The 27,747-nt window shown below is 42.9% G+C and overlaps 1 protein-coding gene across 6 annotated transcripts in view; it reads right to left on the bottom strand.

Moving 5' to 3' along the window:
* FARP1 (FERM, ARH/RhoGEF and pleckstrin domain protein 1) overlaps window positions 1-27,747 on the bottom strand; it is a 193,531-nt gene that overhangs the window by 150,269 nt on the left and 15,515 nt on the right. For all 6 annotated transcript variants that reach the window (XM_084524108.1, XM_084524103.1, XM_084524105.1 and 3 more), the window contains exon 2: window positions 4,953-5,148. In XM_084524108.1, the coding sequence (XP_084380234.1) occupies window positions 4,953-5,123 (171 nt within the window). In that variant the 5' untranslated portion in view covers window positions 5,124-5,148. The remainder of the gene's footprint in view (window positions 1-4,952; window positions 5,149-27,747) is intronic.

Below are 27,747 nucleotides of genomic sequence, written 5' to 3'. Positions count from 1 at the left end.
ACAATTAGGGAATATTTAAATGCTTGATATTCATTGGAAATGGTCTGACAGGGGTGGCCAAATAATTTCAGGCATGAGAAGAAAAGAAAGTCTCAGGCTGATGAATAACTGACATTTGACCTGCTGTTCATTTCCGAAGCTGGAAAAAAATGCAGTTCGGGTAGCAGTTGAAGCTGGCTAAGAAAGCATAAAACACTGCTTCATGTTTCTGCGCTGCCATTGTCTAATGGTCTTTTTTTTTTAAAAAAAAAAAAAAAAAAGAAACCTGTCTTATTCTCTGAGAAACTTTAATGGCTATAATATGGGTATTGAGGAGAGGGGCGAATAGCTAGGACGAAGCAATTACCGTAGCCCATAAATGTTACAGAAAATAATTTAAGCGTTTCTCAAAGTGCAGATGAAATTTCAGATTTAATAGAAGAGCGCAACGCCTGTGCAAATTTCTAACAGCAAGGATTACGTGTGCTGTGGTAAGCAGAGAGGCTTTTAAATATTAAGCTTTTCCTGGCATACTTACAGTGGCCTGAAGTTGGCAGGGAGTACCCTTAATAGAAGGCATTTTCCCCACAAAGGAAGTAGGAACCTCCATTAGATGGCTGCACAAACAAAACCAACCAAACAGCCCACCCCAGAACATCAGTCTTAAAAAACACAGCCCAGGCAGGATGATGAGGTCCTTTTTTTAATGAAACTTCTGGGCATCAGGCACAGAACTTCCCTGCCAACGCACAGCATCTGAACTTGAGTAGAAGATAAATGCCTGTAGCCCGAGACCATTTGGGCTCTGTTCTCAGATATTCCAGAGACGAGGAAGTCTTTCTCTTCTGAGAGAAAAGCAAATTGAAATGAAATGTTTACAGCTGATGTTTACTAAGGATTATACCCTTGCTCTGCTTTCTATTAAAAGACTCCTGTCGCTTAAGAAACCAGGTGTTAATCCCTCAAAGCGAATGACATTTCCCAACCCTGCATATTTCACAAAGCTTGAACACTTCCAGAGGGAAAGAAGGTTTACACGAGACAGAAAACAGATGTTTAATAAACTGGGCTAATCTGACAGGCAAGCATGTTTTGGTCTTTCCAAAAGACGGCCACAAAAAGGCAGCAACTATTTTCTTCCAGACACAATAAAGATGACTTGGGTTTGTTTCTAATTAAAGAGACCAGAGCCTAATTGAAAGAAGAATCCTTACCTCCTGCGTTATACTTTGATCTCAGCTTTGATGCTAATGGGAGAGAAGCAGCTCTGACTTTCCATTTAGTATCAGTAGTCTCATTCCAGTCCAATCAGCATCGTTCACCCCCAGACGCGGATATGATCAGTGACAGGCATCCTGTCAGTCATGGTTAAACCTGGTCTGAGTCAGAGTCATCACAGCAGCCTAACGTGAGAGTCAGCCAAGCCTTTGGCATTACCTGGGAAGGAACAGCGCTGACTCTTCCCGCTTAGGAACAGCTTTCGAGCTGATTCCTTCTGTCATTGGAAGAACTATAAAAATAAACATCATATAAATTGCACAGTGCTATAAACATTAAGGGATTATTCCCCCAGAATGATCTCTGGTGAATGCAAGCCATCAGCTCTTTTTCCTGACCGTAGAAACTTACTTTCTTTTTGACTTAAACTGCTTTGAATCTACAGGAGAGTCTGGATAAAAACTAACACATCAAATCCATTGGTTTTGCCATGTTTTTATACAATTAACCCCATGCTCTTCCAACTACCTGAAGCTTGTACACTCCAACCTCTCCTGTACAATACACGACTGGCATTGCTGTGTTATCTACATGTATGTCATATGGTTGAAGCGTCAGCCTTTCAAAATGCTCCTGATCTGTTTATTATCATTATGTGTACAAATGTGAATAAATACTCTTTTTCCCTCACATTAGTCATTTTTTGTTAAAGCTGTTGTTCTCTTACCTAGCAGAAAAGGACTGCATTTGCTGGTTCTATCACATAGCCATACCTCAACTGAACGTTAGCTGAAAGAGACTGATCTATTTTGGACCTCTGTGGTCTTCCTGTTCGCTTATCTCACTAATTTTTCAGCAAACGTAGCCAAACTGGAAGTTATACACGAAAGAAAAAAGCAAGGAACAAAAATCAGTTACACATCTGCATGCAACCCTTCCATGCAGCCAACGCCACGGTCAACAGCTGTGCGTGCTGTTGGTATTACCTCTGAACTTGTGGCCTGATTTTCAGGCACTGACCACCTGTATTCAGCAACGAAATATTCTCTCACCAAAAGACAGAATATAACAGTTTTCCTGCATACCCTTCCTTTCACAGTATTGCATTTGCAAAGCTTGATGGAAAGGCCTCCACTGAGGGCTTCTGTTTTGCACGTCTCCCACACAAAGTCTCTCCCCACTCTCTCCATACACTTTACGGGTGTTTTTGACAACAAATATAATCTACAGACCCATATGAATCTATGGGGACCTCTTCCTTTTAATGCCAAAAGTTGGTCAGAACTTCTCCTTGGTGAAGAAGAAATGATACCAGAGTTACATCCCTTTTTATCCAGCCCAAAGAGTGTGGGGGTGGAATGGAAGTAGGGCATCCTTTGCTGCTGCTCTGTTATAGACAGAGCAGACACAGAAATCTCAAAAAAAAAAAAAAAAAAGAAAAAAAAGAAAAAAAAAAAAGACAATAAAAATCTCCCACAGCCTAAGACCTTTTCCCAGTGTTAGCTAATGGGTAGGGCTGAACCTACATCAGAAGTTGTTCTAGGAGTAGCAAGGAAGGAGGACCAAGCAGCTGAATAGTCCCAATTATTTTCTTTCTTTCTCAGAAATGAGGAAGGAGTAGCACCAGTATCTGCTTCTATTTTTGCACAGAGCTCATGAGCAAACAGTAAAGTGATACAACTTACACTTTCTACCATCCTACAAGGTACAGAATGAGCAGCAATAAAAGCACTCAAAGTTTGGCCCGTTTGCTAATGCAGAAAAGAATGTCGAGAAAAAAATCCTGAAGCTGTGAGAAACAATACCTTCCCAGTTTGCACTTGTATCATATTTTGAAGGGTTTTTTCATAATTGTGGCTGCCAGGAGCTAAAGTTTTGGAAAGAGTAGCTTCAGACCCTCAGTCATGCAAAAAGCTTTTACTTCTCCGCTGAAAAGCAAGCCCACAGATGTGCTTAGGCATATATGTTTAACATCTTCTGCCCACGGCCATACTTGCTGCTCCTAAAATATTTTGCTGAAATGGTGTCACTTACTTTCTTCTGTGTATACTGCACCAGCCTGGCTAAAACCAGCACACTTATAAACGGGAACATGGGTTTTCCAACATGTATAAACATCTCAATTTGCACTTATTAAACATTTTTTTAGTTCTGTCAGATGGGCCTAAAAATTTGATGCCTTTTAGGGGAGACCAAGAAATATGAGTATTGTTCCATTTGACTATGCATAACTTGAAGACAAAAGGCTTCAGAAATCTGCTCCAAAACACTTTATTATCAAAAAACACAGCAAATTTCACAAGATTTGATTTTAAAACCAATTGGACTCTCAATGCACCATTTGCGAAGAGTTTTAGGAGCTTTTAGCAGCTTTGAAATGAAAATATTATCTCTGGGATAGTAGAGACGTTTGTACCACACCTGATAAGCAGCACAAGTTTCATCAGAATCTGGTATTTTAAAATAGAATTGAAATTTTGGACAGTGATTCATACCCAAAGACTGCTAATTTTATTCTGTTCACTGTAGATACTTGATAGGCTTTCTGAAGGGCACAAAACCATGACAAGTTGCTACACAGATACCTATTTCAACTTCATGACAATTCAGTTTACAAACACCAATCTAGAGAACTTTCTTCCTGCTTCAAGAAATCCTGGGACTGCACACACATTTCTAGTCAGGTCACGAACAGCAGCAGAGAGCAAACTGAAAAGCATATGTGTGCACACAAAACAAACAGAAAAACACGTTATGAACAAGTGAAAATTATTTTTTATGTGCATTTTCATAATCATTTCACCTTTAACACCAGGATAATATTTTACCAGTTGCCATAAGCAATTCGATACAGTACTACACAGTGAGTGAGATCAACATATCTCACTGGTTACCCCCCATTTCACATAAGGGAAAATTGAGCCACTGAAGGCATGGAAGTTACCATGGTGACATAAAATGCATGTAACAAAGGATGAAATTCGAACTCAGGTTTCCAGTTTCCTATTCAAGGAACCTCAAGAAGTTTGAAAAATATACATTCCAGCACCCTTTCATAACAGTAACAGCGTTCAACAACCTCACATGTTAATTACCTACGTGTGGCACATTAAAATTACTGACGGCTAGATAGAATAAAACATCATTGTTCTGTGTATCAAAACTCGTTCAAACTAATTCTTCTGATCACACACACACACAAGCAGGAGTAACCGTTTGCTTACTTGGCAAGTGCAAACCTAGATTAATATCAGTGTGCACTGGTTGTACAGAGAAACTTTAGATGGGATTGCTTTGATTCTTCCCTTGCACTCAGTGCATGTGTGAGCACTTGGTGTCTTTAAGAGTGATCAACTGGTGAAAACTTTGATGATTTCAAGTTATCACTGTAAGGACCTGCCAGAGGGAGGAAAAATCATCTGTGTAGTGTTATGTTTATTAGATCAAGGGCAAAAGAGCACCACAGAAATATATAAAATGTTCATAAAGCAGAGGAAACTACTGATGTAATATGTGATGGGGAAAAAACACCAAAAACTTTCATCTCCTTTCATCTCTTTTGAAGCTGTTCAAGCAGAAACTAATTCTATTGCACCATCATATATTTACCTTTGATATAACAGCCCTCTTCCCTGCAACATGAATTCATTAGCCACAGAACCACAGAGCTGAGATACAAAGAGGACTGGTTTAAAACCATGCATTTTTAGAAATGCCTCCACAATCCTTAGCCACCCCGATGCCCGCATCCTTACCGGAACATCAAAAGTTTCTTGCGTGTCATCCAGCATCTGAATCTTGATGGAGACAAGTTTTCCTGGAGGTGTCATAGGTGGTTTCTGTCCATGCTCCAAGGTACTGATCCCAGCGTTCTCCTGAGCTCCCAACCGGGATCCTGCTGTTGGTCTCTGCTCTGTTTCACCCATGTTTAGGGAAACACGTTTCTTATATCTGAAAAGGGAATCAAAGCAAAGGAGATTGTTATCATTAGTAAGTAAGAGTTGTAAGTATATATACCGTAGTGCTCATGTGCAACAAGTGGTAAACTTGATCCTTAATACAAAGTAATACTATTATGAACATATATATATATTTTATATCATATGAAGGCAGGAAAACGAGGCAAACTTTATAATTTATAAAATGTAGAGGCTAATCATCTGCTAGGATAAGGAAGATGGACGGGTCGCTGTACTGCACAGTGAAAAAAGAATAATACTCCATTCCTCTTGAAAAATGAAACATGACCACTATGGAAACAGACCATGACACAGCCCAGATCTCACTGAGTTATTGCTAATTTGATGTACTTACAAATTAGGCTGTTAGCAGCCAAACCCAGGACTCCCAGAGATGGCTGGAAGATGAGAAAAGCACGTGGGGCAACTCACCACCCGCCAGCCATCATCCCCTCCTGGCCTTATCAGCACTTTCTCCTTTGCTCCTTCCAACCTTCCCTGGTCCTTTTGCAGCTGCCACTGTGCTGAAGGCTCTGTGAAGCAGGAAAGCTGGAGGGGCGTAAGATGACCCCAATTAAATGGCCTCGATATTTGGTTTCCTTTGGGGACCAGATCTGCTGTAGGATGTGGAGCCTGACGCAGTCCCACTGGTGGGTCAAGGACTGTGAGAACAGGCCGTAGGAAGTCCGGAAAAAGCCAGAATAACATCACTGGTAGGGAAAAGCAAGGCTTCCCAGCACAGGCAAACCTGGCTTCTCATGGAGCCCTGTAAGGAGCACGGGAACCCCAAGGCATGCTCCTTCCCCACCATGCTAAGGGAAAGCTCCACCGGTACCAGCTCGCCAGCACAGCTCCCTGAATAGGGGTGTCTTCTTCGTATCCATGGAAAGAAACCTCAGAAACTGGCTTGCTAATTTTGTTTCCATGCAGCTTTTGCTCTGCCTTACACAGCGTTTCCTGCTAAATAAATATCCTATCCCAAAAAAGAGAGCAGAGCTACAACAGTGATTCAGTGTGATTTTTCATTAACTGGCACAGCTTCGAACCTTCTTTTTTAATTCAAGGATCATTAGTTTTACTTGTCAAGTGTTACACATCATACCAGAATTTTATTCCACTTTTCCCCCCCCCCCCCCCACATCTGCCATTCTAGCTGGATTTCTGATGAAACCTGCTGCTCCTGTCTATTTGTCTTTCTCGGTAACTGCATTTCCATTCCCCGTGACTTTTATATGCTGATCAATGACCATTAAAAAAACATGTAGCACACAGAAAGAATGGAAATGTAACTTTCCAGCTGAACAGAGCTGTAAGAATAGCACTGCCAGTCACGGCCTGGCTTTTACTCTGAGGTTAAAATTATTGAGAAGCCTATGGGAAAAACAGAGAGCACAATACAGCCTATGTACTAGGGAAATGTCTCACCAGTTCTACCGTATACCATAAAGACCAGTGCCATGTAATAAGATACTATTAGGAGGGAATAAAAACAATCCTGAAGAGATGCTCGTGAAACCCAGCCAAGTGTAAGCCAAATACGAATGAGAGGCAAGTGTACTTCATAAATTTTCATCAATTGGCACTGTGATCTAAAACGTAAATGGGATCGATGCAATTGATTTTATTCGTTACAATTAATTAAATTAAAACCTTTTATGAGACAAGAAGCGTCAACAAGAAAACTGCAGTTGGAGGCGGGAATTCCAGGAAGAAAAGGGAGAGAGCTACACAGCAACACTCCAGGCCTCCTTGCAGAGAAACCTGATTTTCCTGGCATTTAAGTACAGAAAAATTTTTAAACCCTGGAAATACGACTGGACACTGGTCCATAGCCTTGTTAACTCAAAAGCTGTTTTAAGAGCTCTCCTAAAGCCACCATATGCCACAGATAGCACCAGTACCAAAGAAAGGACCTCCACAATTGCTTTATTGTTACAGCAGTTTTGGGGTAGGTATGGATGAAGAGGAAAGCTGTTCTTCTTATCAAATCCAAAATGTAGGAATCAATCCAGTGCAATTCAAGAGATACCATTAAATATTCAACATAAGGAATTATTATGGAGCTCAAACCTTCCTGCAAATGTTCTTCTGACTAGATGATCCCGTGGCCACCACACACGTTCAGACAGGCCAATAAATTGGGTGAAATAAGGAAAAAGGACCTGAAGTTAGGAGCCAAAAGAAACACAGAGGAAAAGCACAAGCCAAACCACTCCACATACACAGCTGAGAGGTTTTTATTATTAACAGCTAGTAATATAGAAAGTCATGTAATATATATTGAACCGTTCAGTTACATACGCACATTTCACATTGGAAGCAAAGAGCTAAGAAGTATTGGCCACAATAATCACTTGTATCTGTCTGCTACTTGCAAATTAAAAGCAGACCTTTCCTTTTTCTTCTTTTCTCTCTCTCTCTAAACACCAGCATGCCACATTGGACATTATTTTTTGTATGTATGATGCTAGTCTCACTCACTATGGTGCTGTTGTAACATGGGCACAACGTATTTATTACGCCTTTACATAAAAGCAGCCTTAATAATTACAATTACCCACTCCAAAATAACGCAGCACGTCTGTCAAACTGCGTACTTTTCCACAAATCACTTCGATCAAGATGACCAAGAAGGTCACAGAATGTAACAGAACAGTAGTAAGCAAACATTAAGCAAACCTGAGGGGGGATTAGGATACCTAATGTCTGTCACAGTGAGGAGAAGGCTTAAGTTTAGACAGAGGGTGGAGAATTTTAAATACACTCTCACACTCCTCGGATCCTTTACTGAGCCAATGTACCTTGCTAATCCAAAGGAAAATAATTCAGTGTTTTGTGCTTTGCTGGGCTGGCAAATTAAATCCACTCTCGGTGCGCTGGCAAACCTAAGGCCAGGGTGAGCTAAGCCCAGCCAGTGTTTCTTGCAGGTGCTGGCAGGCCATCTCACATAACTCTACCTAAAACACCTGGAGGGCACCAACTGCAAAAAGGTACAGATGCCATCAGATAAATTAGCAAGCGTGTTTTAGTCCAAACCACAGATTAACAATCCAGTTACGCAGATACTGTGTGGTCAGATGAAAATTTTAAGTTCTGTGCACACTCACACAGTATATGGACGAAGGCCAAGATGGGGCTCAGCTTAATGTCATTGCGGGGCTCGGTGTTCAAAACTCTGCCTGAACAGGTGCATTTTATAGCATTTGAAAGGCTCAGCCCAAATAATGTTTCCATGTATTTTTCTTTGGTAGGAAGAAAAAACAATTAAACTGAGTTAGCAGCAGCCTGAAGGGACCTAGGAGTAGAAGCAACACCTTTCTTGTCTTGGTGGGGAGAACAAAAGGTTGCAACAAATTATGAAATACTGAAGAAATAAACGAAGAAATAAGCCAGCGTTTGAAACACAAGCAGAACTCCCATTGGAATATATGCTAATCTAATCTGTTAATTACTCTGCATTTCTGTGAGACGAGGAGGTTGGGCACTTGATGCACAAAGCTCCCGAAGCCTGAAGGCTCCTGTTGGTGGGGGAGCGTGTCACCAGGCGGGGAGGCCTTTCCCACTTCTGTTTTGTTTAAGCACACTTCTAAATCACACAGATGAAGGAAGTACACTATATATTATTTCCCTTTTAAAGGTGGGGAAAGCAGGCCCTGTGGGAGAGCATGACTGGCCTTAAAGGCTACTGAGCAGGGCAGCGGCAAGGCCGGAGCTGCGGCCCAGGCCTCTCAGAAGCCGGCCCACTGTCCCCTATATCAGGCGGTAATGAGACGTCTGAAAGAAATTAATGTAGTCAATATAACACCAGATGAGACAACTCAAGCCGTCTCAAAGACTTATAAACTGTTAGTAAGAACTAAGAAGGCACCAGAGGCCTAGAAAAGAAGAAATTCGAAACAGACCCTCCAAGACATAAGGAATGTGAAGCAGCAGAGAAAAAAAAGGGGCAATGCAGGCAGCCTACCAGCAAGGGCTCGTAGGGCTCAGCTTGCTGTACAATTTTTGGAAAGCTTCAGCTGCAGAGAGGATGATATGGAAACACTCCTGTAAAGTATTCTTCCTCGGTTCCAAGCACCTTCATCTTGCAGAAAAACACAGAATTTGACCCCCAAAAAATCATAATAATTAAGTTATGAGGAAAGACAGGATGATATGCACAGGTTGAATGTGGTGGGCTCAGTGAGAGAAGCTGGGGATAATCTGTGAGACTGATGATGCCACTGCTCTCAAAGGTCTGTCCAGCCCTGCACCAGACATGAAGGCCTCCACAGCAGAGGTAGCAGGACATGTCTGCACCTCAGCTGCTCCACTGCAGAGGCCAATCTATCAACCAAAACAATTTTTTATACAATGCACTGGTTCTTCATATTCCTTTTCCCTCCCCTTGGAGAACAAAGTAGGCATAAATGTATGAGAAAACACGTGTAATGGATCTGTACTGTCTTCAGTAAGGGAAAATTCTACGCCCTCAGGAAAAGATTGCCAAAAAAAAAGCTACATTAATGTACCAGAATGACCATAAACATCAAATGGGAAAGCAAGTTTCTTGGATACGTGTTTTCAAAGGGATAATAATAAAATAACAAGCAAAGTGGAGCAGGAAGACAGAAATTGAATTTAGCCTGAAATGATGAGGAAGGGATGTGGGGCAAATACGTCTCAGGTTTTTGTATTTTGTGAAATGTTATCCCAATTAATCTTCATAATTCCACGGCAGACATACTAAGCAAATATAGTGTTAAAAAAATAAGCTATTAATCTAGGAAACATTATTCCCTCTTCAAAAACTACAATTTTGAACGTTACGATGAATCAGTGCAAAATAAATACACCATCCTCGATTCTTACTCATGAAGAAATGAAAAGCAGCTGAGAGGGGTACATCAGGTGTACCACTGATGTAAGGTGACCCCCGAGTCAAAAACTGTGGCTTGAAAACTGGCTGAACAGCTGGGCCCAGAGGGCAGTGGTCGGCAGCACAAAGTCTAGTTGGAGGCTAGTAACGAGCTGTGGATCCCAAGGGTCAAAACCAGGTCCTATCCTGTTGAATATCTTCACTAATGGAGAGTCACCAGTCCTCACGTGGGACATCTGTGTTGGAATGCCTGGACACGACAGATTTATCCTTTTTAAAATACAGAACACGTTTGGAAGGAAGGAGAAGTCTGCAACAGAGAAGAGAGGATTTTTTCAAAAGCTTTAAAGTCACCATCATATTATGAGTCTTTGGCAGTTTCTCATGGGAGAATATCAAAAGATTTCCTGGAAAATCTTATCTTTAAAGTCCAATTTTCTTAAGAAACTACTGAAAACTACAAACAGCTGCCTCATTAACAAAATGTTCATGCTTCACATTATTCTGCACAGAACATCATACACACCTGAAATTACACAAAGACCCTGACAAAGAAATATGTACATTAGAAATCTGACTTATATCCAGAAATCTTTCATTAGGCTAATGGACCGGCATTTTTATGGAAGCAAAGAAACGTGATACCAAAAGCTTGTACTAGAAAAGTAGCTCAAGCTTGAAGGGCAGTAGCACAAGCACAGGTGCAGGGTAAGTTTGGTTGCTCAGCTTCTAAAGGAAAGGTTGTAAACAGAAGGTGGTTTCTGGATTCCTGTTCTGATTGCTGTCTGTTCCTGCTCACATCCACAATGCTCACATAGCAAAAAAAAAAATAAAAAATTAAAAAGCTGGTTCTCCTGTTCCATTGGACTATTTTCTGGGATTTAAAAAGAAAAAGAAAAAAAAAGAAAAACACATTCTAAATTGTTTCATGAAGTCAGAAGCAGGGAGGTTCTAGGTGAGGTATGGTACGGAAGATCAGCATTACAGGCTCATGTTTAGTCCCGTCTACATGCAGCAAAGAACAGGATGACAGACTTACAAAAATTTACAGCAATAAGAAAAGCCCTCAAATAAGGCAGAGTACCTGGAGTATCTGTAAGAGAATAAAATTCATCACCTGTTATGAAAATAAAGGCAGCCCACGAAGTTACCCATCTAGGGCAGACTCTGAAATCCCTACATCTCACTGTTTTGCTTGATAATACCAAACTAGCTAGAATATGAAACCACAGTCAAATTCCCAGACCACAATACAATGGCATAGAGCTGCTGGCAGGCCATTAGCTACTGCATTACTAGTCCCAGAATTTGGCATTGCTTTTGTATCCTAGCTAACTTGGTGTTACCAATAAGTGGACTGGACAGCACTACAAATTAGAGCACTTAGTCTGTCCATCTACGCAACTACACCATAGAAACTGGGTCGAGGAACACGGGAACTTTACAAAAGGGACAAACGGCTTTACAAAAGCTCAAACTACTCAGCACACCAGTAATGTAGCCTGAAAACCAGAATAATGAATGTATATGTATGTGCAGGACAACACGCAGCATTGAAAACACCCCTTGCAAGCCCGTCTGTACAGCACTCAGAGTACCCACGTTCATTACTACTCCTACCTCTAGAGCCATTCAGCTTCCAGCTCGAGCTCATTTATCTTCATTACATTCAGGTCCTCAAGCTGTTTGCAATTCTGTGGCGCTAGCAGCTGTCCCAGATTCCAGATCTTCTGCCAGATGTCAGCAAAGAGCAGCCCCATCCTGCACAAATCTGATGCACGCTATCTTTTTCCTCAACCACACACCTGTCAGTAGATCTATCAACAAGTGCAGTAATACATTTCTGTACGCTTTTGCAATTGTTGCTGAAAAATCTCATCCCTTAAGCATAAATACAGATTGCTCTGTGATTCAAGCCAGTCTAGTCTGCAAATAGTATTTAAAGGGAAGAAAAAAAAAAAAAAGGAGCTAGAATAATTTTTGATGACTGTCAACAACATTAACAAGGCAGTAAATATACTGACTCCCTGTGCTCCACTTTCCAGACAACCTTGCATTAGAAAGTTCTTGCAGGCAAGAAGGTTTTTGGTTTTGTGTTTTTTTTTCTTTTCCCCTGCATCTCCCACAAGCAAAGCCATATACACATATGCATATATATATGGATGTGAGCCACTACCTTAAGTGAAGCTCATCCTCCTAAAGGAACTCCTCAGAAAACTCTTCATCCAAGTTTCTCTTGGGACTAGCTACGACCATTCCCTAAGCACTAGGGGCTTGCCTCCACTATTTATTCTTCACCATGTGCCCTTGTACCATTGATTAATGCTGGAGTCAGGAATGCCAATATCACATTCAAACCAAGACAGCCAATTCTGAAGCTTTTCTTCAGCTTTTACATCACCAACTCTGAGGCACTGTACAAACAGGTAATTCTGGCTATTCCTGGAAGGCAAATTAGCATCTCATCTGCTAAGCAATGGGAATGATCAGCTCCCACTGATGGTTAGTGACTCTCCCCCACCAGCTGTGCTTTCCCTTTGAAACCAGTGACTGAGTCTAAGCAAAACGGGGAGCTCCAGTCAGGCTCCTGGAGCCAGGAATCCCTTAACAGCCCAGCGGCAGGTATTGCTACACAAACGCTTGGTTTACTATTAGACAGGGTAAAATTTGAATGAAATATTGCCTTCTTGCTTTGCATTTGTTGTATGATTGCTTGTAAGTGGTTTATGGCTGACTTGTATGTGAGGTTCAACGCTGTATTTTTCTCTGAAAATACTTTCCTGACACTTTACTGTCCCAAACAGGCCACATCTTTGCTGCTTTACCCTACGGGGGGATGATATTTCTTCTTTACTATGAAATTCACAGTCTGCTTTCGGAGATGTTTCAGACAATATTTTGAATATTGTCCAAACCCTTCCTGCCGACATTTCGATTGCCTGCATAAGAAATGATGCTTCAGAGGAATTTGCAAGCTACTGATAACATCTACGTATGTCTGATTTCATGGACACCCCTTCTATTTTGCATAACTATTTGTGCTCATTCTACTACTAAAACCTATGAAAAAGTAAAACTTCAATATGCTTAACAAGTGACAAAATGCAATTTTAAAAAATTCGTTAAAAATAGGAGTAAAGACTGCATGAAATGCATGTAGAAGTCACCCAGCTAGTTCTTTCCTGATAACATAATGTGCTGTGGAAGTGACGAAGTACACGCTACCATTTCACGAAGACCTAAACCATTTTAAAGTTGAGGTACAGAAGCACTGCCACGTGGGTAAAAAGCTATGGTAAAAAGCTTGTTATGGACTAGGGAAAGGCTGTGGAAGCTTTACTGCCACGTGGCACATGCTAGGAACATACAAAAGAGAGCTTAAGAAAACCTCTCCTTATTTCGTGTTCCCAGCTAGAGGAGTTTCTGGATCAACAGGGGGTCACCATCAGAGCCCACAGTTTGTCAGCTGCAAATACAAGCGAAGTGGGTAAGAACTTAAAGCAGCCTGGTGGTTCAACAGCAATACTAATCCCTCCTGAAACCATTAAAAGCATTTTCCCAAACCCTTTCATGCCATCACTCTGCATAAATAAAGCTGTTGCACCAGCTGGAGTGCTCTGGGCTCACTCACCCATACAACACCTCATGCGAAAGCCAAGCCGAATGTGCTTATAGTAGAAGAAAGTAATCTGATTTCCTTCCAGATTTAACAGAATCCTGAAAGGGATCCAGCGACTCATACCCGGCCTCGAGTATAACGCAAACGTTTTCCCATGAAATAAAAACATGTCAAAAGAATAAGTAACACGCTACGGTAACACTACTGTGCAGCGGTTGGGGGAAAATCTCACGCACTGCTGTTTTTGAGAAATAAGCAGCTTGGGGGGCGTATTATTTCTCTGAACCAAACACAGATAGACAGCAGAGGTGTTCTCAGTGGCTCCTCCAGACAGCTGTCAGGAGACGAAGCCCAACCTGGGCGTTCAGCAGCCCCTTGGAGGAACATCTCCTCCTTGCCTTACCACGCAGACACCGAGCTGAAGATGCCGTGGTCAGCATGCAGACACCTCGTTCCTTCTCCTACTGAGAAACAGACCGGTTACGATTTGTTGTGTTGATGGTATACAGCGCAAGGACAGAGCAGAAGCTCGGGAGCTCACCACCATGCACAGCACACTCTGCAAAACCACCCCATGGCCCAGCAGCTCCAAACCGCAGAGGACAACGACGTTCAGCGTCATGCACCCGGGGAAGACGCCTATCCAAACATGTAACGTTGAAGCCACAATGCTCTTGACTAGCTTCCTTTTTGCCCAGAGCTTGTGATCAGACTCCCACAAAATTATTATGCATACGCAGTCTATGGTCTTCCACGAGGAAAAACATAACTTTAGGTCTCAGTCGTGTGCTCAGTATACAAGCCGCTATAAAAACAGAAAAAAAAAATCCTGCAGGCTTTAAATATTTAAACATTTGTTCTTGAAAGAGCCTTTTTGTGTTTGTAGAACTGCTCAATATAATTGACTCTAGAATGATTTTATTTTTTTAATAATTCGTTCACCAGAAGCCTTCGTTGTGCTTGACCAACAAAACACCGCGCACGGTAATGATGCAGCTCCCAGTAAGAAATGCTCGTGCCATCAGGAAAAATAAATTGCTTCATGTACTGCTGCTTGGAAAACAACTTAATAGACTCATTGGCATCCTGGTGGACATATAATGAACGGGCCAGGAGGCATGATTGTATAGCATCTAAATTGAAATATCCTATAGCGTTCAAAAGCAATGTCTTTATTTTTCCTTCAGAAATAATTGTGAAACTTATAGCCAAACTTTCAAACTTGCTCAGGTTTCTGTCTCATTTCTCTCTGTTTCTAACAGTATAACCACTAAAAGAGCCAAGGAGAAACTCTACCTGTGCTGAGCGGTGCAGTCTAGACGCTGTCTGTCCCTTTGTGTCTGTCGACAGCTCTCCTGATCTCTCAAGATGCAATCCCTCTCTGTCTTTAGATTACTGATAACACTGCATTTACTCCATGAACAGCTATCAGAGATACTATGAGGCAGAGATACAGATGTACTGCTGCCACAGGTAAGTCCTCATTTATATTCAGCTAAAATATGAGTATTGTATAAGCTTCATGGAGACAGACTAGGGTGTTTTTCATAGAAGACAGACCAAAAATGCCATTAGGTGATGTTATGTCTGTAAAATAAACTCAGTTTCCCACCATAACTTACTTCGCAATGGAAGCTGGCATAAGTTACTCCAAAGCACACCACTGTTATTGCAAATTTTAGGATCCAGAGGGGAAGGGTGCACCTGTTCAAACACACCATCGTACCTTTATCAGCAAACCTGCTTCAGTGCTGATCACATCCCTGTGGCTTCTGTTACGTTTTAAAACTAATTACTTACTTGCTTGGAAGTGTGAAGAGGCGTTATCTGTAGAATCTGCACTTTTTTACCACTGAAGGGGCGAGTGGAAAGCATTAATTCTCTTGTTCTGGTCTCCTTGCAGTGTTTGCAAGCAGAGAAAGCAGAAATACTGCCAGAGCTGCCCATCGGTCTGCACTATCCTCCTTAAAACATTGTCAGAAGTAGCAGCCAAAAACAATCTTTGAGATCTGAATGTAACGGAGAGGCTTAAGAGTCAGATTTTTTTTTTTTAATTAAGATATTACGATGTAGAAGTTGCCAGAGAAAGACGAAGCAGAAAGACAGACATTGCCAATAACACAGGTCTTCAAAGCGAATGCTGCCTGACAGATTTTGATGGATCCTCCCCCTGAGTAAAAGCCTCCCAGTACCACCAGAGTGAAGCTCCCAGCATTGCAGGTCACACTGGTGCACCACGCGAGCAGGAAGACTGGGTGTTGGGTTGCTCTTCCCTGTGAGAATATTCCATACTCATATTCCTTTCTCTTCTCAAGTAACTTTAGATTATGCTGAACACGGCAAGAAAGCTTTTATGCCCGCATCCGATAGTAGCACAGAGCATACCCAGGGCAGACAAAAACCTCTGAAGTGTGAATAACTAGGATCTCCCAAGAGCCTTTCCTTGCTGGGCATGCTTGAACTTCTTCACACGCTTCCCCGGTGACAACCAGACCATGCCCATCTCCACCAGAGGAGAGAGGAGCCTGTCACATATTTGGGTTTTTGTGGCTGCCCCAGCTGGTGCAGGTACAAGCTCCGTGGGGAAACCTGGTCACTCACGCCAGATCCAGGACCAATTAGGAATTGTTTGGTTTGAAACATGCCATCAGACCGTATATCCCTGTTCTTGCATGCCCTACACTGCATAGATTTCCCCTCTCTGACCCCGCCGAAGACCACTCTGCCTCATTCACAGTACAGGATAGCACCAACAATTAAGGGGAAAGCGATCAGTATTTATTCTTCCCTCCCTGCTCCATCATTAAGGCTTATTAACTACCCGCACTCTGCTGTTAAGGCAGGATTTAACGAGTGAGTTTCTGCACTCTCTGTATAGCAGGCCGAGTTTTACTCTCAGTAAGTACTTCACTTTAACTTCACGATACCCTTGTGAGAGGGGAAGGAATGACATTAGCCATACCTCATAGGTGGGGAATTACAGACAGAAAAGCCAGGTCCTCCAGATACGGAGATACTGACCCAGAGGGAGTCTGAAGGCTAAATCTGTTTATTGATCTAGGTCAGACAGACTGAAATCCAAAGTAAATCCACCAATTCTGTATTCCCAAACTGAGACTCTGAGGCCAAAATCATTCTCCAAGTATTTTCACATTCTGCAGCTTTCCTTAGATATTATTACAGATCCTTTTACCACAGGCTGCATTCAGGAGCATGAGGCTTTCTGAAAATTAGCTCCCAAATCTCAGGTTTTATCGAGAGTTTAATCATTTTCTGGGTGTTTAATTTACTTCCTAGCAACACAGGGACCTCTGTCAATAATTGAATCCAGTTCTGTAAAAGCTTTAGCCACCCTCCTCTTCCAAACTGCAAAAGGTGAAGTATTAAGACTTTGAAGACTTTTCTCACAGACGATGTAATACACACCGCAGGGCATTGCTGTAGAGGAACTATCATAACCAAAAAACAGGATGGAGATTGTGGGAGGGAGAAAAACGCAACTAAAGAATTAAAGATTGTGTCGGAAATCACAAAAAGGGAGAGTTACAGCTTTTAACTACGGCCTTTTGCTTTGCAACATTAATCGTGATCTTTAAACAGTATTTGATCTATAAGGAAGAGGCTGGAAGGGCTGGAGGGCACAGAAGTGGATGTAAAATACTGGTGTTTCAAACAAAAGCGTTGAATAGATGGGAGTGGAAAGAGGTGATCACTTACTGTGCCCTGACGCATTATGCAGGTTGCTTTATTTAACACCAACTCATGCATACAGTATTTCCAGGTGCTTAAATCACTACAGCAGAAGAAGGGAGGTCCACTGAAAAAAAAATGTGAAAACGACAAACAGGTGTGGCAACTTTTCCTCTCTAGCATCAGACAGGATGAGAATGTCAAAGGGTCACTAACATGGCCTGGCCCTGTAACTTGGGCTGGGAAGCTTTGTATTTGATGGAAATCTCCATGTGCATCCTTTGAAATGATGGCAAACTCCTCTCTGCTCCAAGGAGAGAGGTGCAATTCATTCTTCAGGATAAGGCCTCTGCCTCTGTGGGGCTGTATTCCTCCTGCCCTCCAGCTGCCCAAGTCAGGCCCATAAATACTGCAGAATACCACAGAAAGGTGCAGGAAAGCACAGACACGCCTTGAAGCTACTGACCACAATGCAGCAGGCAGGGAACAGAAAGACCTCACAGCAAAATATCAAATATTCAGCTACCAGGCGGTAGCTGACCCTCTACCCCTACATACAGGCACTCTCCTGGAAGAGTTTTAACATCCTCTGCATAGTAAGTTGTCTCTGACACCTTTATACTGCCCAGTACTGGAGAAGAACCACTATCCAGTCCTATCTCACCTGAACCACCTTCTTATATGCATAAATTTTGTCCATTGGAATATATGGGAAAAGGAGTCACAGCCCTGATCAGTTCAGAAACATGGGAAAATTCAAAAGCATTTGCAACCTAGACATAATAGGCCTAAAGGTGAAGGAAATAGCAATGCTCTGCAGCCATTCACTAACATACTCACACCCTGACATCACATCAGCCCTAAACAGAGGCGTTTAGTCCCCACAGAGCAAGGTTAGGGCACCCTGACCACAAAAGCAGCAGCAGGAAGAATAGAAAGGCCCAGCACCAGTGGCAACACAAGCAAATCAATACACTTACCGCCGCTCCTCTTGGGCGAAGTCAAAGCCTTGCTCAGGAAAAAGCAAAAACCGACAGCTCATTTGCCTTACAACCTGCTAAGGGATCACGCAGGACGTCCCCACTCTGTAATTCAACCCGCAACGCTTTCCCCTCTGCCTCAAAACCCGTCAGGGAAAGCTCTAAGTTGATAAGGCTGCTGTGGGGCTATTTACTTGCTATTTACACCGTAAGAAGGCACGCAGTGAACCTCAGGAATTGCATGCTGTAGACAGGCCCCGTAGCACGGTATGTCCCCTCCTGGCTCGTGGCCCACGAGTTCAAGAGGAAGCAATGCAGGAAATCCACGGCATCGGTGTGATTCCAGTCCATGCCCTTCCTGTCTGGGGAGAGAGATCTAAAAGCATCTGGGCCTCCTGCTAACAGAAACAGTCAACACCTCTGTGGAAGAGGGGAAAAAATATATAATAATCAGCTCCCCAACCCAAAGATAAAAATAGTCCCAGCCGGCACACCTCAGAAGAGACCACACTGCGTGCCAACCTGCGTTTTGCCTTCATTTTTCCGCCACCAACAAACAACAGCCAGCCCAAAGGCTGGTGGAGGGGGTGGATTAGGGCTGGTTTTGCTGTAGTTATCACCCTGGTCCTTCAGCTGGTGGCAGGACCCCAGCTGCAGGACAGTCATCATGCACCACAGCGGCCACCGGGCTGGAGCCATGCAGGCCACAGCGCCGCCACCAAAGACGCACCCCTGCCTATTTGCACCTTTCCCCTGCCAGCACGGCACTAATCCAAGCTGATCCATTTCCAGGGCGTCCCCAGGACGGTCCCTGAACAGACTGGACCCTGGTGCCATCTTACAGCGAGCTATAAAGCCGGCCAGAGCCCCCACTGCCCAGCACCAGAGGCAGCCGCAGGCGGTGACGGCCTTGGCGCGTGATGGCGGCCATAGCAAGTACCACAGCGAGCTCCCCTCGCTCAAACACGGCGTCAGACACATTTGCTTGACCTGCAAGCCAGTGAATCCGAAACAGAAATACACAAACAAAAAAGGAAATTCCAATTAGTGAGAGAGCTGGGGGAGGGAGAGGAGGGAAGAGAATATTCTTTCCTGTGTCTATTTTTAGGCTATGTGAGGCTGCCTGAAACCATGGCAATGAACCTGCTACAAATCCCCTCAGCAGCTCCATGTTTTGTTCCTTATAGACAAGGATAAATGAGCGCGTACTACAGTTAATAGTCTAAATCAGGAGCAAACAAACTAGGTGAGAACACATCCATCAGCTATGGAAAGTGCCGGTGGAGTGGGGTAGGAGTAGCTGATCAAAGAGACCATGTGCTCAGTCTAAAATCTAGGAAGAAATCATGTGCTGCCCTAATAAACACCACTGGAGGTGACCAGCATCCAGAGCACAACCTCCCCAGCATCACCACCCACTTCTGTGTGTATTTGGGCACCAGTGGTTGCGCCCTCAGCGCCTACATTTGTTCTGAGGAAGCTTTTATACCTGCTGTACAGCTGCAGGCAACAGAATTGCCATCAAAGAAAAGAAAGATGCCAGGATCCACAGCTTCTTCACCGAGGGGACACTCCCTCAGCGCCCCCAAGACTAAGAGTAAAAACTTGGGTTTGTATCCCAATTGGTTTAAAAGGGGAAAATGCCACCTCCACATCAACCCCACCCCATGACTTAAGTAAGGGTTACCCCCTGCTATTCAATGTTGTGTGAAGAACAAGAGCAACCATCTGGTAAAACTGTGGCTCAAAGATGTTTGATCCACCCGTATGTAATTTTTCTAGTGCTCCACATTAAAAAGAAGAGAAAGGGGAGAAAAAAACCAACCTTTGTTTATGTATACTTCCTTGGCTTTGCAAAACACAACACAACAGTGGGGAAAAAACAGTTCTTTTGCCATTTAAAGTGAGACTAAAACCCATCCACTGAAAATGCAGAATTTCAACATCAACAATTTCAGAGAAAATTGTTGATGTTGATTCTCAACATCAACAATTTCAGAGAAAATTGTTGATGTTGAGAATTTTAGAGAAACACTTCAAAGCTAATAACCTCCATTCACACCCTTAACCTCAGCTGCTGAAATAACCCATTCCATATTCTGACGCGGTTGAAGGTATCACATTCATCCTATTTTTAATCCTTTGCCACATACACCAAATTGGCTGCCAGTCTCTGCTGCTTTGGAGGGCTGAAACATCCTGTAGAGCTCAGCTCTGCTTTCACAACAGCTCTGCTTGGTATGTGGAGGAGGAAGACGGAAAACATACCTATATCTCAAGACAGATAATTAGATACCCACTCTGTAAAGAGTGGCATCCCAAGTGTATTTTGATTCTACATGCTGCGAAGTTTTTTTTTACATTTGGAAATATCAGGAAGAAGGCGGGAGGAACATCTGTAAGTTTGTAAAACTGCTACTCAGCAACACTAAAGGCAAAAAAAAACAAACACACTTAATGGCAAGAACACTAAAAACAGTAGAAAACAAGATTTTATTCCCTGCACGGGCCGCAGAGGACTGGTAGCTCTTTTGCTCAGCCTGGTTGCAGCACGCACATCACCCAAGCAGTATCAGCTTCCCAGCATTGCTAAGCAACACCGCTCCACATTACCTCGATTGATTCAAGGGAGGGAAGTTGATTCAGAAGCCATTGAAAAAAGGAAAAGCTAGATAAAAACGGCTGTGCAAATCTCACACACACGAGCCAGGATCCTGCACGGGCAGAGCAAAAAGCAATTAGAGGAAAACAGGGAGGGGAGGAGGCACAAACTGAAGCAGAATAAAAAATATCTGCACACAAAGAAAGAAGGGGGAAAAAGAAACAGGTAAGAGAGGGAGAAACAGTAGTGCTGCATCACGTCAGATATCCTTGGACTAGAACAATGAATCACGTCTTCCTTTCCAGGGTGAAAACAAGAAAAGCAACAGAATTCCCTTAGAGACATGAGCATAAGCCTGATTCACATCCAGAATAGGTACGGCACATGATTGAGGATTTTCAGTACAAATACCGAAGTTCAATCGCAAGGATGAGGATGAAACTGAATTTCAAACTGCTTCCAAACCAAAAAGCACATTAACTCTTCTGAACAATAAACAGATCTCTCCCCTCACTCTGATCCTAAATTCTATGGGTCTTACACATTTGAATAGTTGCATTAAAATCTTGTTTGTTATGAACATAATCCGAACAGAAAAGTATGAATTAATATACTAAATAAGTCCATTATCTACATAGAATTGTGGAAAATCTCATCTATGGAAGTTTAATTGAAATTGAGATTTGTGATGAGTGATAAGGACTGGAAGCATTTACATTCAACTTCACCTTCCATGAAAATAGTTCAAGCAATAAAAGCTGATACTTATCTACCTATAAATATTGCCAAGGCTGCTGGACCTCCTAAGCCAGCATACATCGGGACTGAGGCACAAAAGTGCTTCCACATGGTTGCATATTCCTGCAGCTCCTTGTTTCAAGCTCCCGTTTCACATTTAGGAAGCACCTGAGGCAGCGAGAAGGGAGAAGGAAGGTCTGCTCAAGCTGGGCCAAGTGATGATGGAGGCAAATTGACCACCACTGTCATGAAACTGAGGAAAATTCCAGGTACATGCAGGAGCAAGAAGGCTGTACAAGAGCATTACAATGTCTAAAATACAGCATCTTTAAATGGGGCTTTAGAACCAACAGCAGGCTACCAGAATTAGATGCTATTCACCCAGGAATTTGAAAGGAACTTGAACATATAAATGCTGAACTACTGACCGTGTTGCCTAGCCTGTCTCTAAGATGCCCTTAATGGGAGACAGCGAAAAAGGTGAGGATGTGCTGCCAAACTCAATAAAAGGACTCCAGGGAATTGCAGGCTAATAGCTACGGATTTACACCAATACTAAGAAAATTGACAGAAACTGTGAGAACAAAACTAGCAGGTACGCAAACACGTATGATATATTGATGAAGTGCCATCATGGCTGCTGTAATAGAAGCCATACCTCACAAACTTCCCATGATGTATATGGATAAGTGTGGTATGTATGATATAGTGGGCTTGGATCTCTAACAAACATTTGACAATGCCTCTCACCACAGGCTTTCAAAGAAATTGAACTGTCATGGGATAAGATGGAAGGCCCTTCTGCAAATTAGCAACTGGTTAGATGAGAAGAAACAGAGCACAAATAAGTGGCCAGTTTGCACAATGGACTTGCTTTTGCATTTGTGCTGCTCATCTATTCATTATTTGCATGGAAAACACAGCAAGCAGCAAGATGATAGTTTGATGGTGATTACAGAATCAGGAGAATTAACTGTGAAGGGCTGCAGATAGATTCATCATGTATTTATACACGTACAACACAAAGTAATAGCCATGCAGTGAGTGGAAACCCTGGAGGCACCACAGATTAATTAAGGTGAGGAACAACTCACTCATAGACCACAAAGCTCAGTGCTGGCTGGGGAGCAAAGAGAGCATCAGGAGCAAGCAGGTTAGGGACACCCAGCACTGCAGGGAACACCACTGAGAGATGGCAGTCATGAAACCATGAATGGTATTACAGAGAAAACAAATAGGAAACCATGTCTCAGGGTACGTGAATTAGGCAGTATGAAATGAAGTTTAGCAGGCAATTTGTTTTTAAACAAGAGGAGAAGGAGGTACTTTCCCCCCACTACAATTATTTGCAGAACTCATTGTCACAGCATGTTGTGAAGGCAGAAATTTAAAACAGATTAGTGCGTGATTGATGAATTTAGAAAGGAAAGTCTGTCAAGAGCTCTTAAACAAAGGTGCAGACATGACTTTCGTGCTCTAAGTCCTTGAACTAGAGCCTGCCAAAAGCTGGGAGGGATTGCTGTCTTACTAAGACTTTTCCCCCAAGCATTACTACTGGCTGCTGGTAGAGATAGGATGCGGGGCAAAATCTTATGTTCCAGGTCCAGGAATCTTCAGCAGATTGTGCAGCCCTGGGAAGCCCATTTTTTTCATGCCCATTTCCCCAGGTTGTGAGGAATCATCTACAAGCAGCACCTGCTGAAACCACATGACAAAGGTTTGCTTCCTTTGGGTTAGCTGTGGCTAACCCAAAACTTCACCGACATTGAACAAGAAAATTAACTAACTTCTGTTTCATGTCCTGGCACCAAAAGCCTCATTAGAGCCAAGTTACACAAGATCTCCCGTCTCCCGCTTCAGTTGGCCCAGTTCAATTATGGTGCTGTGCTGGCAAATCTGAAAGCCGTTTGAGAAGCTGCACAGCCTTTGAAAAGCAGTAGCAGAAGGGGATGAGGAAGATGAAGGAGGAAGAAGAAACAGTCCACTCTTCTCCTGCAGGGACTTAGAAGCTGATCAGCAAGGGAAGGCACTACAGACAGCATTAAAGCTTGTTCTGCCTTCATGTCCCCTACCACTCACACAGCTCTCCTCCTGAGAATCTCCTAAAATGGATGGCTGGCAAACTATGAACCTGGAAGATGACAACAGAAGGGCCTCTTTATGAGATTTATGAAGCACTAACAGATTTGTGCTGCCACTCATACGGTGAGATATAAGCCCACTTGCACAGCCTTACCACCACATTACAAATACGACTGTATTTTGTGCCTAGCAGCTAACCCGACAGATTTCTCATCTGTTGTTAAAAACACACTTAAAGTGCCCTAAAGAAAGCATGTGAACTTTGGGTCTCATTCAGAAATACTCAGTGTGCTTCCAGGGAGAAATAAATTCCTGTTGCTCAGGATCACCCATTTTTGGCTCAAGAACGTAGAAAATACTAGCTGAGGTGTGCTTTTTCTCTTGGGAGAAACTGCAAGAGCTGAAACACAGGGAAAATCCTCCCCCTGAAACACGCTGGGGATCAATCACAAAGAAACCTTCAGGAACCTTCGGCTCCTGCTGCTTCCTACCACAGGCTTACATGGGAGCAGATGCCCACATTTTCCTCTTCCTGAGCTGAAGACAACAGTAGCCCTAACTCTTAACACGATTTGAAGTACATCTGAGCAGCCTGTTAAACACCAAAGCTCTGCCACTGAGGTGCCTCATGCTGTTGTGTGAAGAGGCCAACCCTCCCTTGTCAGAGGGCAGCTCGGTTGTCTCAGCTCAGGGATTACCCCACAAATATCAATCCAGGCACCCAGATGACTTCTCCAGTGACTCTCCTCGACTTCAAAACAGTATCTAGTTATAGAGATAACTAGCCAAGTCATATCACCAACTCTTCCAGAGCACCAACACATGTAACTGCCGCCCTGCCTCTCGTGCTAACACCGCATTACCACAACGCGCTGCCTCATCGACACATTTCTGCAAAACTGTAGAAGCATCTAGGACTACATCTCTAGTCTAGCTCTCGGTACCTCCTCTCTCTCTCTCTACATGTCCCTGAGTTATCACTAATTCTGAAACTAAGGAAATCAAGGCCCTGGAGTGTGTCCAGAGCAGGGCCATGGAGCTGGTGAAGGGCCTGGAGCACAAGGCCTGTAAGGAGCGGCTGAGGGCACTGGGGTTGATTAGTCTGGAGAAGAGGAGGCTCAGGGGAGACCTCATTGCTCTCAGTAATTAGTGATAGGACTAGAGGGAATGGCCTCAAGCTGCTCCAGGGGAGGTTCAGGTTGGCAATGAGGAGCCACTTCTGCTCAGAAAGAGCAGCCAGGCACTGGGACGGGTTGCCCAGGGAGGTGGTGGAGTCACCGTCCCTGGGGGTGTTCAAGGAGAGGCTGGACGTGGTGCTTGGGGACTTGGTTTAGTGAGTGACATTGGTGGTAGGGGATGGTTGAACCAGGTGATCTTGGAGGGCTTTCCCAACCCTAACGATTCTATAATAAAGTAAAAGCACTGCTGCTTTGTTTCCGAACAGGCAAAATGAGACATATCCCCATGAACATTTCACTGGTACTATGCTGGAACTTCACAGTGCTAGAAGAGATCAGAATACGTGACTCCAGATCATTCAACAGCAGGTAATTTATTATTCCAGGGCCACTTTTAGCCAACCAGTCCAACTAGACAGAGATTGGCCATTAAATGTCGTGACCTGAACTTTCCTATAAACACCCAGAATCACGCTGTTTCAGCTATGGGATCCCCCACCAGGCGCTTCCAATCCTAAACAGATTTAGGAAAAACAGACTTCATTAGTACGGTCATCTGTTTATTCCAACTAGAAGATATTTGAAAGCCCTTACAAAATGAAGAACAGGCCAGTTTTTCCCTCGGGCCACTTAGCAGGTCAGTAGTTACCTTGTTCCATGCTCCTGTGCTTTCAACACTAACTCTTCCCCTTTTCTACTAAACATATATTCAAAATCAGCCTTAACAACTTCCTCTGCATTACAGACCTTTTGAAGTTAATGTCAAGATATATTTGTCTGTCCCATTTTTTTTTTCAGCCCCTGAAATTCCTCTCATGTTTCCAATTTCAGCAGCTTATGATCCTGGTATTATTCAAACAAACCCTAGGAAGGAATGGAAATAATGCTGCATCAAGCTCCACGGCTCTCTGCAAGACCTCCTCACCAGCAGGAATCTGCACCATGGTCGTTCCCTTTGCCCAGACATATTCCTAAGATGTTTGGTGTTACATACCATTGCCTGGAGAGTTTTTCTGGGGGTACTGACCCTCCTGCCCCGTTTGTTTCTATATACAGCCTCTAGATTTTGCTCCTCTGAACTGTTGGAGGTTCAACACAGAGTATCTACCAGGTGTCTCTGCAATCACCAAGCCTTTTCCCTATGCAGGTTCAATTAGCAAGTCAAGACACTGTAGCTAAGAATGCTTTCCAGGCAAATTTGCTAAACCATCTTGGTATCAATAACAGACCAGTTACTGTCATAAAAGACAGGATTTTTAAATATGCTACTTTCTGCATTTCAGGAATCACTCAAACAGTCAGACAATGAAGCCCACCACCAGCAGTGCTGCAACCGCTGAGCACAAGCCTCTGTGTTTGGTCTGACAAGACCTTTGTTAAGGAAAAAAAAAAAACTTTCAGAGACTATTGTTTCACCTAAACAAAAGGGTATTTAACTGCACTCCCATTTAACCCAGATGGGAAGCTACTGTCATGCCAGCCTTGTTGGGGAGAGGCTGTGACTAGCTATAAATCAAAGACGAATGTTTTGAGAATCACTGCCACCAGAGTAACAATCCCTTCCAGACCCAACTGCACAAAGAGGAAGTGCTGAAATTTTCATACTGGTAACAGAAGTCAAAAGACATGGTTATACTAAGCTGCCCAACTTCACGGATCAAAGAGTACACCAGCAAAATTTTACAAAGTCTCACTATTGTAAAATCAAGGCTTGGATGGAACCACAAAGGGAGAAGTTGGAGGAAGAAGGGAGAAGAAGGGGATGAGAAAAACACTGAAAAAAACTACCAAAAAAAAAATCTACTCTTCACATTGTCAAGAGTGTTCCTTTATCCTCCAGCTTCACTAAGACCTAAAGGAAAAACAGTCCGGGACTACAAAGAAAAATGGAGACTGAGCTCTTGCCCACTCTGAAAAGGAAAGTTCAGAAAAAGTTCACAGCCCTTTTCAATTTCTTTAAGTGTATATGAGATTGATTAAGCTTACTTCCAGACTTGCACTGTTGAAGGAGCCTCTCTAAAATCACAGGGCAGAGTAGACCTCGACTCCAAGCATCATTTGGTCAGAGTCACAGAAATCTTCCTAGTCTGCACAAAGGAAAATTGAGCTCAGAAGTGTGAATGGATCTGCTGCTGCTTATATAAATGGCATTTTGCTATAACATGTTTTTAAATAAACTGTCTGCTCCCTTCCTCAAAAAGTTGAGGTTATCACAGCAAGGAGACAAGTAAAAAATAAACATGCCCACAACAGCCTACGGCTTCCAGGAATTGTAGCTTACTTTACTTGTAGCTTACTTTACTCTCCCCACAACATGTGAAATGTCAGGAAACTCAAGTTCACATGTGTAGGGGGACAGAAATCTCACCTGAACACACAGTCAGTCTTGCACAAAGTAGTCTGCAGGGGAAAATGAGGTGAAAGTCTCAAAACCACACAAAAATGAGCACATCTAAGGCACGTCCAAAGTCCATACCTCTGATGAGATATCGAATTTTTTTTTCCTAATAGTCTAAGACTGTTTTTGAAGAATTTTTAATTATCTTTATGGTTTATGGTCCAAATGAAAGAAGGATAACACAGATGGTTTAAGTCATTACTGAAAAGTAAATGTATTAGTAAGCACAAAAACTTCCACCATGACTGCTTCCTCTAAGCTCCTTTCTAACAACTGATACATCCCACAAAGATTCATCTGCAATTAGGGTCTTTACATTTACCTTAGTACCTCTTTTTTTCCATAACCAGCCAGCTACACAGTATTTATACACATTTCCAAGTGTTACATAGTCGTGTTTACATTTATTGCTTTTATACACTCTTTGTGTTATAAATTAGCAGTTGATT

Source organism: Aythya ferina (genome assembly GCF_964211825.1).
Source record: "Aythya ferina genome assembly, chromosome: 1".
Taxonomy (NCBI): domain Eukaryota; kingdom Metazoa; phylum Chordata; class Aves; order Anseriformes; family Anatidae; genus Aythya; species Aythya ferina.
This window is presented reverse-complemented; position numbering and strand designations above follow the sequence as displayed.